Genomic DNA, 12413 nt, shown 5'->3' with positions numbered 1-12413 from the left:
ACAGCTTATTGTTTTAATCTTTTTGGTTATATTAAAACCATATCCTTTATTTTTAAACAGTAATAAACACTTAACCTCGCTTTCGGTCCTGTTTTTACTAAGTACACGGCCACTAACACACCAATGGAATTTTCATGACAAAGACTCACTATAGCTATACATTGCACATGGTAATTGTAAGTCGCACAGTGGATTCAATATCAATATACACGAGATCTCCGATATTATTGATGAACAAAAAAACTGCCGGCTAGAAGTTCTACTCAAAGCGCGTACGTTCTGTCGCCGTACCTAAGTCAATACAGTTGGCAACGTCGCGTAATAAGACGCTAAACAAGTATATAGTGGCGCCCTCAACGCGCAGCGGCCGACACGGAAACATTCGAAAACCTATAGAAAGAGATGGCCAATACACGGAGTGGTAACAAGTTCGTCCAGCAACCGGTCAATAAGACGATTAGCGCAGCTTCGACTCAGTATTGAAATTCTTTTGTTTACATTTTTTTTTTCTGTATTGTAACTTTCTCCTTTTTATGACTTACCTGTTATCTGTAACGATACGATAGCATTGTATTGCTAAATGTCAAGCTTTAAGTTCCACCTGTTCTGACTATATGGAAATGGCAAATTATTCAAATTTCAAATGGAATAATTTATTTCTCTTATCATTTATTATCTCTACGTCCTACAGCTAAACTTAGTTATACAGTAGAGTAGCAACTTCAAATCGAAATTGATAGTCGAAAAAAGTTTTAACAAAGAAAATCTCGAATTGATATCAAACTCGGGAAAAGACATCATAAACATAGCTGCAGCCAGATTTGGTTCATTTTATTTCACACTACCCGTATACAGTTTAAAGGCCACAATATATTAATTTAAAATAAAAATCTTACAAATTCGGAATCAGATTTATTAAGCGGAATTGAAGCAGTATTAAATGTATAAACTATTACAATTAATATTGATCTCCGTTCAAAAATTGAATTCGACACCTTTTTTTTAAATAGGTGCAACCATATAATGCATTTTTCGTCATCTTCATCTCATTTAGTCTCTCCCTCAATTGATAACACTCTGGTAACTCCTCTGTTGTCAGTGATAAATGATTAAAATGACTGGCTTCTATAATTTCAAGAACTGCTGGTAAAATATTATTTCATATCTTTGGGATGTCAACATAAGCATGGACATTATAGCAATGGCGCCAATTTTTTTTTTACCATTCATACAAGCTTAGACATCATTTGCTTTCGATAAAATATTATTTATTAAAAAATAGGAATGTACCAACGGGCGAAATATATTTTCATATTGAAATGGATTTAACTAAACGTAAATAAGTTTTGGTTTACTCTACATTGCTTCTTTACATTGACTGCCTAGAATACTGAAACGCAAAAAATCTCATAAGTCATAAATTTTAATAATTATTAGTATATAATATTCTAATGAAATGCATACATACATGTTTAGAACATACAATTGTCATTGATTAAAAAGTCTTATTGGGATTACAGAAACTTTTTATGAACCGGCTTATACTTCATCACTTCAACATAATATTATGGCACAAATATGTTTGTGGCAATTAAATAACAATTTTAAAACTTACCTACTGGATATTACGTACTGAAAAAATGTTCTATTATTACCGCAAATTATTATAAACGTTGTCATATAATATTATTGCAAAGTATAGATTAAGTACTCACCTACTAATGCAGTTGGTACTGCTTTATGTTTATGTACAGTGTCATTTTACTTCGTCGGCACTCGGCAGCCATTTGCTTATAAAATTAGAACGTAAAACTATAAATAACGCATCAAACAATACACCAGCGTCTTACGTTTAAATCACAAACGCGTATCTTAAATACATTGATTTATCTCTCCGCAAATGAAAAGGAATTGATAAAAAGCTTAACTCACCGGGTATATATTTTTATTATTTAATGCGAGCACACCATTTCAGCGCTTATTACGTAGGGAACTTCGTGTTCCTTCGTCGTAATGAAAACATGAATAGGAGATGTCACTTGTGAAATATACTGATTGGTGCAAATTGAAAAGCCCGCCTAATTGTAGCCAATCCTTGCGTGCGGTTCGGCTTTATTTTTTGTTTATACTTATCCCTATATACATTTCGTTCAACAGAATAGAAATACACACACACATACAGAACGTGTTATGGTGTTCACAAATAAGTTATATGTTTATATGTAATCGCTTCTTTGTGTGTGTGCTTGTGTTCGTGAGTTCGTCTTCGTGTTGTGCTATTGCTGTTGCGTTTTTTGAGGTGACGGGACGTTTCGACTTTCGTATACTTAAACTGTGGTCGGTGCGAAACATCCATTTTGTGGTATTTAATTGAAATAAAACACGATTTTCGAAGGTTTAGGAGTGAGAATTATGACCAAGTGCAGTTATTACTTTAAAAAACAAACGTATAGTGTTATATATTACTTTTATTTTGAACTTAAATGGAGCTATGGACATTCCATTATTCTCGTAAAAGTGCAGTGACAAACTAAATTTTGACTTGAACATCAGAACGCGGTTGCAATTTTTATTACCGACACTGTTTCTGTATGATATTTAGTGAATTATTTAATAAAAATGTTTTGTGTTATTGCGTCTCATAACCTCAATCAGGAGGTTTTGTGAATACGTAGATTTTTACTTTATATTGTCGTGAAGAGTTTATCTTAACCGTTTTATTAACCTGTTATATATGATTCAACGGGAATATCAAATGAACAACGGGTTTAGTACAGGAGAAGAAGATTCTAGAGGTAATTCCGACCAAATATGTTGCCTTGTGGATGACAGCGACCGATGTAGGCGACTTGCTGGCAACGCGTCATATAGCAAGCGTATACAGAAGACTGTAGCACAAAAGAGGCTCAAGCTCAACATTGACCACCAGGTTTGTTTACAACAATCTATTGTCTTTTCATTAACATTTCTAATTTATGTGATCTCCAAAACAAGATAAATCACTGCAATTTATTACAATTTCAGGCGAGACACACATATATCTGTGATTATCATAAAACAATGATCCAGTGTGCAAGAACAAAACAGAGGAGAAACAAAGACTCAGAAGATGACAGTAATGAGGCTGAGATTGACTCACCTGAAGTAGACTGGTTTCAATTGCAAGTGAATACATTAAGAAGGTATAAAAAACATTACAAGGTGCCAACAAGGCCAGGACTGAATAAGGCACAGCTTGCAGATGTAAGTACTCTGATGCTTTTCCTTACAACATAAAATAATAATAATTGTTTTGTGAATATATTTATAAATGATGATATTTCTTGCAGGCCATTCAAAAGCACTTCAAGTCCCTTCCAGTCAATGAAAAGGAGATTGTGACATATTTTATTTATATGGTGAAAACAAATGGTAACAAGTTAGACCATAAGAATGGCATCAACTCAGACTCAGTGTAATTTTAAGTGACTATTTATGAATTGTAGGATTAGTTTAGATTTACTGAACTAGGAAATTTCTCTTTTTAATTTTTCAATCTACATTTAATGTGCTCACAATGTTGTAAATAAGTTGTCTACCAAATATGCTATGAATTTTGGTTGTATTATAATAATTTTTTTATTTTATATTTTTATTATTAAATTGTCTAGACCAATAAAACCTTGTTAATGTAATCTACAATACAAGTTGTGTATAAACATACCATATTTCTATTTCTGAAAATGTATTCAGTCATTGTCTTTCTATTTATCAATGAATGTATTTATTTATTTTTTTTTTATAGTTAGACAATTTTATGTTACACAGTAGTATAAAATGTTATGATTGTTAATTGACGAGGGAAATGCTAATATTATTATTAATATTATGAGTATTGTTAAAGAGATTTAATAACAACAAAGTGTAAAATGTAATTTTTATTACATTTTATTTGAAAACATATCTTTGATTTCTTCAGTCTTCTTCTGATTCTGATGATATTTCAATCCATGAAGATGCAGCTGTCTTGACTTTCATTTCTGATGTTTGTGGCAATGACGATACCACTGCAAGAGATAGTCATAGATATGAATGTTATTATTTTAAATGAAGAATATGCATTGTCATCATATAATAATAATTTTGCTTTGAAACAAATTCATTTTAAACATACAGTTTCATTTCAAATATGAAATGAGTTTGAAATTAAAATACCCCCATAATATTTGTATCAAGAATTTATATTTTATTACAAATTACTTAAAATAAGACTTCAAATTATAATAATCTTTTTTTTCTATACTTACATATTATTATGTAGATTATTTTTCTTATACCAAATTATTGTATGTGCACTAAATAAAAAAATCTAAAGCAGATAGTTGAAACATGCAATGGGTATGTATAAATTGTCTTTCAAAGTTGTTTACTCACCATCATATTTACTTGGTTCTTTAGCCTCTTCCACAGCATCTGAAATATCTGCCTCAGTTTCCATTTTAACATCATTTACATTGTAATTCTTCAAACATATGCTCAGGTCCTTTTTGCTTAGAGATTGCTTATGTTCATTTGTTATGACATCGCTAAAATTTATTTTTACTCTCTTTTGCCTGTGAACAAATAATTTAAAAAGTCATAATACTTTAAATTTGTAAGACAATGTGGACTTTGCATGTTGAGAGATCATTCTCATAAAGTAATTATAAATAACCAGAGAAAATAATGAATGCAATAGTAAAGAAACTTTGCTTCAGTTTTTTAAAGTTAATCTTAATCTCAAAGAGCAATAATACTTGAATTAATTGTGAAACTACTTTCCATTTTTTCAAACTTGCATGAATAATGTTTGCAATTTACATACATAGTTCATATTAAAAAACTTTAGAACTGATACAATTAATTTTTACTGTCCATACATGCATGCATGTACATACATGCATGCATGCTATGCTAATAGTAAGTCATGTATGTGTTAATTGTGCTCAAATCTATTTTATACACATGGGTGTCCTTATCTGTTGCCTAAATAGTGAAGTAGACTTTAAATTCATTAGAGGAATCAAACCCATGTTAACAATATATTAAAATTTAAAAATAATTACAGATTTTATGTGACTACATTGTTCATAGTAAATAATTCACAGATAGCTCACCTTAATGTATCATCACTTATGATTGCCTTTTTTAATATGTCAATAACTTCTTTCCCTCTTTCTGCAGCTCTCAATATCGCTTTGTGTACAAGGTTAACATTGTCTATGGCAGCGCCAGTCAGGTCCAAAAGACAAGGTTCTTTATATTGATTCATGCCAACAACAAGCAAGCCACCACCGGTGTTGCCTTCTTCCACATTACACATACAAACGGATTCCTCTATGTAACTTGGGTCAGACAGAAGAATACTAAAAGTAATAAAAAAGACAATTTCACATATTAGAATTACCTTACTCTTGACCTTACTTTTCCCACACAGTTATCTTCTATACTTAGAATTATTGATTAGATAAGTTATATATTTGCAACTATTTAATACAAGTATGAAGCCAGGCAGGACAAAAATTTCTGCCTCATGATCAAATAATTTAATATATTCTTTCAAAATTTCTGATCCTGGGCTTATTTTAAATACATATTTTGTAATATAAAATTTTTTAGTGTTCATACCTATTATTTTGTAAAAAATGGCTATAATCAATTGTATAGGCATGATGATGTCTTATGGGATGTGGTAATGGTTAAATTTTGAACATCACTATGTAATGAGTAAGTAGACTCTTAATAGCCCCCACATATAGCTAACTGGAGAAGATGAAAAGGGAAAAAGAAAAAACATTCTATGACTTTGTTGTCCATCTTTCTATCATAAGGCTGTTTTTCATTAACCTTGTAAGTTAGACTGTTGAGATTTTCAGTGCTGATTTATTTCTATTGCCAATGTAGCAACAAATAATTAAAAAATCTAGGTAAAACAAAAGTTGTCATAGTCATTATTTAATGGGTGATAATTTTTTTAGTTAATCTTTAGCTTATATGTATGTATGTAAATAAGTTGTAATTGTTGTGAGTTCTACTAGTACTTGAATGAATTTTTGTCTAAAATTCCAGTGTGTATGAATTATTATAATATAACAAATAATCAATTGATTTAGTCCACTTACTCGCTTCCAAAGATAGCAAAAGTCAAACATACAGGATAATGATACAAAACTGTTGGAATTGGATCTTTTTCAGCTACAGTATGAATTGTTATTTTATCTCCACTCCGTGTGACGTCAGGGCGTTTGAAATGGGCTAAGGATGCAAGTGTTGCTATGCTTGCACATTCTATTAGGTTCCCTTCATGGTTGAGTATTTTTATATCCACTCTTAATGACCAAACCTACAAAAAAAATTACCACCTATCAAAGAAGTTTCTGTAAGCAATAAATTGCAATATACTACATTCAGAAATACACAACCATAACAATCAAATTTGTAATTAAGGTCATATAAGATTATAGGTTACTGACCTTTTCTTCGACTACAATACATAATGACTCAAGGTCAATGCACTTAGAGTCCTTGTAACATTTTTCAAGTAATCTATTGAGATACACTGTGAGATCTGTTTGTCTATTAGCTTCAAATTGTGGAGCAGCCATTGGACTGATCTCCACATTCATGTACAGGATTCCTTCATTTGGTCTTATTTGTTTGGGTTGTACAACTTCACAGGACACTTGGGCTAATACTCTGGAAGGTGGAAATGTTGATAATTTCTAAAACTTATGAAGAATATATGGACATTATGTATAATTAACGTAAATATAGATGATCATATAGTTTATCAGTATCAGGAATAGTAAATAGTCCTAGCTTTAAAAAATGTTTTGTCTTACTTTGTTTCTCCTAAAGATACAATGCAACTTCCATAATCTGATCCAAATGCAATATGTAACTTTCTGGTTTCTTTATACGTCCGACCATCAAGACGCTGCAATAAAATCAACAAGTTATTCACTTCAATAACAAAACCAAGTAAGCGTATGCTGTGTGTGTACTTACATGTCCACCTGAAACGATTTTTTGCACAAAGGACTTTTCACAATTAGAAAGTATAGTTTCTCTCATTTTTTATGCAATTTTATAGTGAAATTGTAAAATAAAAAGTATTATCCGTATTTCTTAGATATGACTTTGAGGTTATGTTGTGATCACGGAATGTCAACTTCAAATAAATGACATTTAAGTATAAAATGTCATTTGTTTTTTTATCACGTTCAATTTAATTTTCATTACGCCGATGAAGAGCCTGGAATTCGGTGGAGCGATTTCCCCAATTCGGAAATTGTAATTTAATGCAAAACATTAACAAAAAATATGCGTCGAATTCCGAGCATGATGATTTATATAGGCAATCGTGCGTGTACATTTAATTTATTATGAGTACCTGTCTATGTTTTGAAAATGTTAAACCTGTTGGTTGTACTCACATTAATATTATGAAGAAAAACTTTTTGTATATTTCTAATGTTTTCTAACAAAAACTACTGGACGATGTCAAAACTTCACCATTACAAAGTGCAGCTTCCCTGAGTGGTATATATATATATATATATTACGTACAACGGATGAAGCTGGGGCAAACAGCTAGTTTATAAGATATAAGAAATATTAAATAGTAAAGGGTATAATTCCAGTTCATCGATCAAATTCAAAATTCCTGCACTCCAGTACTTTTGAATCCCTTCCGCATCCAATACAGTGCATGTCCAATCAAATGGTGGGTACCCAAGACAGCACTGAAATGGACTCTGGCTGCCGGGCTGAGACCGGGCGCCAAGGTGGTAATGTAAGTGCCAAAATATTCACATTAACACTACTGAAAGAAGCAGTAAGTTTAGTTTAGTAAAATTATTTTGTAGACCAAAAGTACTTTATTTATATATTCTATGCCGAACGATTGTAATGACAAAATGCAAAATTACAGGCTTGTGTGAATAGTCAATGACTAGATCTAACATTTATTACAATCCTACGACATACATCGGGACTGGGGACATCTCAGGTGGAGCCAGGACGATTTGTAACCAGTAAACAACAATTACACGAGTAAATATAGGCAATATGAAATTGAACAAACAGAGAAATATAGACCTACACGATAAGGTGTAGAAATAGGAATATCATTCATTTATGATTATTTTTTTTAATCACTAAATGCAATTTTAAAGATAATTAGTATAAGAATAGTTTTTTTTTTCTGATTTCCTGTTCTTCATATTTATCATTTAATGATATTAAATATCAAACACCGGCCGGATTTCATCGATACATAAATAATCTATACTAATTTTATAAAGCTGAAGAGTTTATTTGTTTGTTTGTTTGAACTCACTAATTTCGAGAACTACCGGTCCGATTTGAAAAATTCTTTCAGTTTTAGATAGCTCATTTATTGAGGAAGGCTGTAGGCTATATATGTACCACGGACGAAGCCGGAGCTTACCGCTAGTGATTCATAAATTAGTTGATATGGGTAACATTCTAATAGATGACGTAGAACGTAGGTGAGGCTCATGTGTGGCCTAGCGGTCCAAGGCGTCGTCACGGCAAGACGAAGGACGTGGATTCAAATTCATCATAATCTAATTTTTTCCATTATTTTTTGTTTTGAAATATCATTACTGTAATTATATTATACACTGTAATGTGTTATTATTATAGCCTAGCTCCCCGCCCGTGACTTCGCATACGTGGAGTACAAAATGTTGTACTTCGTGGATTGGAAAATCTTCCAGTATGACATATTATTTTTCTTTAGATGTGTACATCTGATGACCTATTTAGTTAGCAAAAAATCTTATTTATCAACCTCAATTTTATTGTTTAAGATCCTATCCATTTATTTACATACTCGCGAGTTTTTTTTTTATATATGGATAGCCACCTCTACAAAATACTTTTTTTTTAATAAAATGTATCCAATTAGTAAAATGGTCTATAACCATATAAAATTAAAAAAATCTACCAGTGGTTTTTACGTGATTGACACACATACAAACAAACTAAAAAAAAGTGTGTTGTGGGGTCTGTAAAACATAGGAATTACTTATTATGACAATATATTTAATGTACAGAAATTGTCTGTTTAGGGTATATATAACTCCGTTTCGCCACGAAACGTATGTGAAAAATGATTTTCCCGCTTTTCTGTTGAAAATTTTCCAGAACTTTCTTTGCAATAGACCTCACGGAGCCCGAGACCTTTCCAACGAAGGCCAAACCGTTGAAATCGGTTCGTGCGTTCTGGAGTTTATATAGCGTCAGGAAGGAAAACCCTACTTATTTTTATATAGTAGATAGAAGATATAGTATCAGTGTAGAACAAAATGAAACATCAGTTAATTGTCTCTAATTTTTAATGTGTTTTTTCTATTTAAAGGCGAAGGCATTTACCGAGAACTTGTAACGAAAACCGGGTTTTAATGGTAATATACAGAGAACTCTTATTATATTCCCGTTTTAAAGAAATACAATTGGTACATTGTAATTAATACGTAATTTGGTAAGTAGTTCTCAGCGTTGAAAAAAAAACCTTTCTAGAACCTATTAGCAGTATGGGTGATTAAATAAACAGCATGACCTGTATATATTTACCTCTATAATAATTATGTTTAGTAACTTTGTAGTCCTAATATCTACACCACTTTGATTATTGACAGGCTCCTCTTTACCTACCTCTAACCACCTGTTCAAATAATAATAATACATATAATCAGCTCGGTAATGGTTATAGGACCGCGTGACATAATATTTAGTTACTTACATATGATGACCTTCCTTTATCATATAATCGTATAAGGAATATTAATGATGTAGAAAGACTAATATGGATATATCAAAAGTACGTAATGCCACTGAAAAATAGTAGCGCAAGCCTTTAGAATGTAAGCAAGAAGTTGAAATCCCGTTATAATGTATGACAGGTATTTGCTTTCAACTGATATTCAACATTCCATTGAAAATTTATGTTGTATATGTCCACGTATGAACACTAACACCAGACAAAGAAATGAGGGACACTTACTTAGGCTTATTACTGACGGGTGGCTCTGAAAACCAGCGTTATACTGACCATATCGGAATTCGACATTATGCTGTGTGTCCCCACCCTTTTCGTCGCCACACTAAGGTTTTGTGGTTTTGAATTTTTGTTATTATTTTTTTTCAGTTTTTAAGTCTTTTGTTTTAATTACGTTTGTCTTTGTTTGTTTTTAAAGTGGTGAATTTAATTAATTTGTTTTATTCTTTATTTGTGTCTTCTTTCGACAATCCTTTCCTTATCCTAAAAAAAACAACATAATACGGCCTATCTGTACAAATCTAACGCCCCAGTAATCACATCGATGTCCCACCATCGATTATGTCACCCCATAATGTCACCACCACCGTTGTTTGTGTTACGGTAATCAGTCACCCACAACCGCACGACATGCAATGGCAGGCCTGGAAATTATATTTTCATCCGTTTGCAACGCGACTTTCTGCGAATACGTTTATGACAATCCATTGAATGGTAAATTATTGTTTTTCTACAAATGTGAGAAAGAATGGGGCTGATGCATTCAAATTTCACTGGTCGATTTTATCTGTGTGCGGTGATTAGCTTTTTGTCAGCCAACCAGTTCTTTTGTTAGTCTTATTAAGTTGGTTTTTAACTCGAGACCTTTCAGTTGAATGGTCATACTTAGCCAATGTATTAAGGAAGATCATGGTTCCTTTTTTCAGATGCAAAATTATCTGGGAAGCAGAATGAAACATTGGCTCTACGTAATCTTGTTAATGGGAAACACTTAAAAATTGGGACATTTAATGTGAGTATCCTATTTATTTTATGTAATTATATACCTATCTATGTTTAGATAATCGGAAATGTATAAAACGGCGTTTGAATATATACAATGCTGAAACTATCAGGAAATATTAAAAATATTGTTTCAAACATTATTATTTAATAAACACATATTCTGGGAGATGTTAACATTCCGTAGGAAATGTATAAAACGAAAGCTTTCTCTAAATAAAATGAATAAAACATAATCAAAATTCACTACGAATATTTTTATGGAGCACTTGCATAGTTCTACATATTACGTAAATCTGGGTATCCATATAGACCAAACCCTATCATGGGCTGAACACATTAAGCAAGTAAGTCGTAAGAGTTTTGGCGTTACTTCATCTTTACGACGACTGAGCAACTTTTTACCTGTTCCTACGAAAATTGTGCTGGCTCAGTCTTTGTTGCTTTCTATCCTTGATTATGGTGATGCATGCTTTCCAGACCTTAATGAGGAGCTACTTAACAAATTGATCGACTTCAAAATTTTGCTATTAGATTTATCTTTAGTTTGCGCAAATTTGATCATATCTCAGAATATCGCTCGAAACTCAATCGGCTGCCCATCCGGCTTCGCCGGAATACTCATGTCCTTTCTCTCCTGTACACTATCCTTTTTGATCCTAGATCCCCATCCTACCTTAAACATAGTGTTCATGGGATCTTCTCACGAACTCGATCTGCGATCTATGGACAATCTTACACTACGCATGCCTGCTCACAAAACCCGTTTTACGCCTCTTCCTTTACCGTGCTGTAAGGTTGTGGAACTCACTCCCTATCAACATAAGGAAAGCTCCATCCATCAACTCCTTCAAGTATCTTGTCAAACAACATTTTCTTCACATCAATTAATTTGTATCTATTTCATTTTCTCTTACCTTACTTACTTTTATTTATTATATTTTTTCTACTTTTCCCTTTATGTATATTGGTATGTATATAATTATGTGTGTGTGTATTGCTTGTATACTTGTTATATATATTTATATTTGCATTTTTCACTTTCGTTTGCACCTTTTATAATGCTATTGCTATGCTCCTTCTACATTCCAAATCTTTCTCTTTCTTTTTTCCCTTTTTTCTTCAAACTTTTCCTAAACCCACAGGTTGCCTGGAAGACCGCCTATTTGTACCGCGTTTTCTCTATTTGTGAATATTTTTTTGTTTTTATTTTGTTTTTGTGTGTGCAATAAAGTGTTTTATTATTATCATTATCACGTAGTTTGTTTTTGAAAGTCGAAAGAAACAAGGAAACGTTCTATAGTCGATTGTGAAACTCGGCGGACCCTTTTGCTTCGCTCGCTCGACTCGTGCGGTGGCTTAAAGAAAACCTAAAACGATTGTGTCTTCGCTCCTCCTCGCTAACTTATTTTTAAACTAAAACCTATCCCATCCAAGTAAATCTATATATTTCCTCAATAGCAAAATGTATTCATTTACATTTTGACATGCGTATGTATATATTAATCTACTACTTAGTCTGGCCATAAATACTGTTACACTTAATTATAAAAAAATATTACATTTGAATTTCGAATCTGTCATT

General features: G+C 32.1%; 3 protein-coding genes and 1 long non-coding RNA gene across 4 annotated transcripts in view; 2 read left to right on the top strand and 2 right to left on the bottom strand.

The window, feature by feature from the left end:
• Window positions 1–19: 19 nt before the first annotated feature.
• On the bottom strand, window positions 20–2151 carry LOC119833443. The gene is made up of 4 exons (XR_005287956.1): window positions 1933–2151; window positions 1716–1790; window positions 1616–1632; window positions 20–1390 (listed from the first exon to the last, which is right to left on the bottom strand). It is a non-coding gene; the product is annotated as an uncharacterized LOC119833443 (long non-coding RNA).
• A 140-nt stretch (window positions 2152–2291) lies between these two features.
• On the top strand, window positions 2292–3759 carry LOC119833442 (histone deacetylase complex subunit SAP30 homolog). Its single transcript, XM_038357444.1, has 3 exons — window positions 2292–2929; window positions 3025–3243; window positions 3330–3759. The coding sequence occupies exons 1-3, from the start codon at window positions 2735–2737 to the stop codon at window positions 3456–3458; spliced, it is 543 nt and encodes a 180-aa protein (XP_038213372.1). The 5' UTR covers window positions 2292–2734; the 3' UTR covers window positions 3459–3759.
• A 145-nt stretch (window positions 3760–3904) lies between these two features.
• Window positions 3905–7195, bottom strand: LOC119833440 (exosome complex component RRP45). The gene is made up of 7 exons (XM_038357443.1): window positions 7027–7195; window positions 6861–6955; window positions 6492–6714; window positions 6141–6361; window positions 5136–5384; window positions 4414–4592; window positions 3905–4046 (listed from the first exon to the last, which is right to left on the bottom strand). The coding sequence occupies exons 1-7, from the start codon at window positions 7090–7092 to the stop codon at window positions 3955–3957; spliced, it is 1125 nt and encodes a 374-aa protein (XP_038213371.1). The 5' UTR covers window positions 7093–7195; the 3' UTR covers window positions 3905–3954.
• Window positions 7196–10461: 3266 nt separating this feature from the next.
• Window positions 10462–12413, top strand: part of LOC119833367 (glutamate receptor ionotropic, delta-1) — a 7205-nt gene continuing 5253 nt past the window's right edge. Inside the window, exons 1-2 of the mRNA XM_038357352.1 lie at window positions 10462–10540; window positions 10753–10838. Of these exons, the coding sequence (XP_038213280.1) occupies window positions 10462–10540; window positions 10753–10838 (165 nt within the window). The remainder of the gene's footprint in view (window positions 10541–10752; window positions 10839–12413) is intronic.

Source organism: Zerene cesonia, chromosome 17 (assembly GCF_012273895.1).
Source record: "Zerene cesonia ecotype Mississippi chromosome 17, Zerene_cesonia_1.1, whole genome shotgun sequence".
Taxonomy (NCBI): Eukaryota; Metazoa; Arthropoda; class Insecta; order Lepidoptera; family Pieridae; genus Zerene; species Zerene cesonia.
Note: the sequence above shows the minus strand (reverse complement) of the source record. Positions and strands in the feature narration are given on the sequence as shown.

Excerpts from the sequence above, each read along its gene's own strand:
- LOC119833440 (XM_038357443.1), bottom strand. The coding sequence starts at position 7,092 with ATGAGAGAAACTATACTTTCTAATTGTGAAAAGTCCTTTGTGCAAAAA. Across the intron at positions 6,362-6,491 it reads GTATTGTAGTCGAAGAAAAG|GTTTGGTCATTAAGAGTGGA; the intron begins GTCAGTAACCTA and ends TTTTTTTTGTAG. Across the intron at positions 4,047-4,413 it reads AGAACCAAGTAAATATGATG|TGGTATCGTCATTGCCACAA; the intron begins GTGAGTAAACAA and ends TATCTCTTGCAG.
- LOC119833442 (XM_038357444.1), top strand. The coding sequence starts at position 2,735 with ATGATTCAACGGGAATATCAAATGAACAACGGGTTTAGTACAGGAGAA. Across the intron at positions 2,930-3,024 it reads AGCTCAACATTGACCACCAG|GCGAGACACACATATATCTG; the intron begins GTTTGTTTACAA and ends TTACAATTTCAG. Across the intron at positions 3,244-3,329 it reads ATAAGGCACAGCTTGCAGAT|GCCATTCAAAAGCACTTCAA; the intron begins GTAAGTACTCTG and ends TATTTCTTGCAG.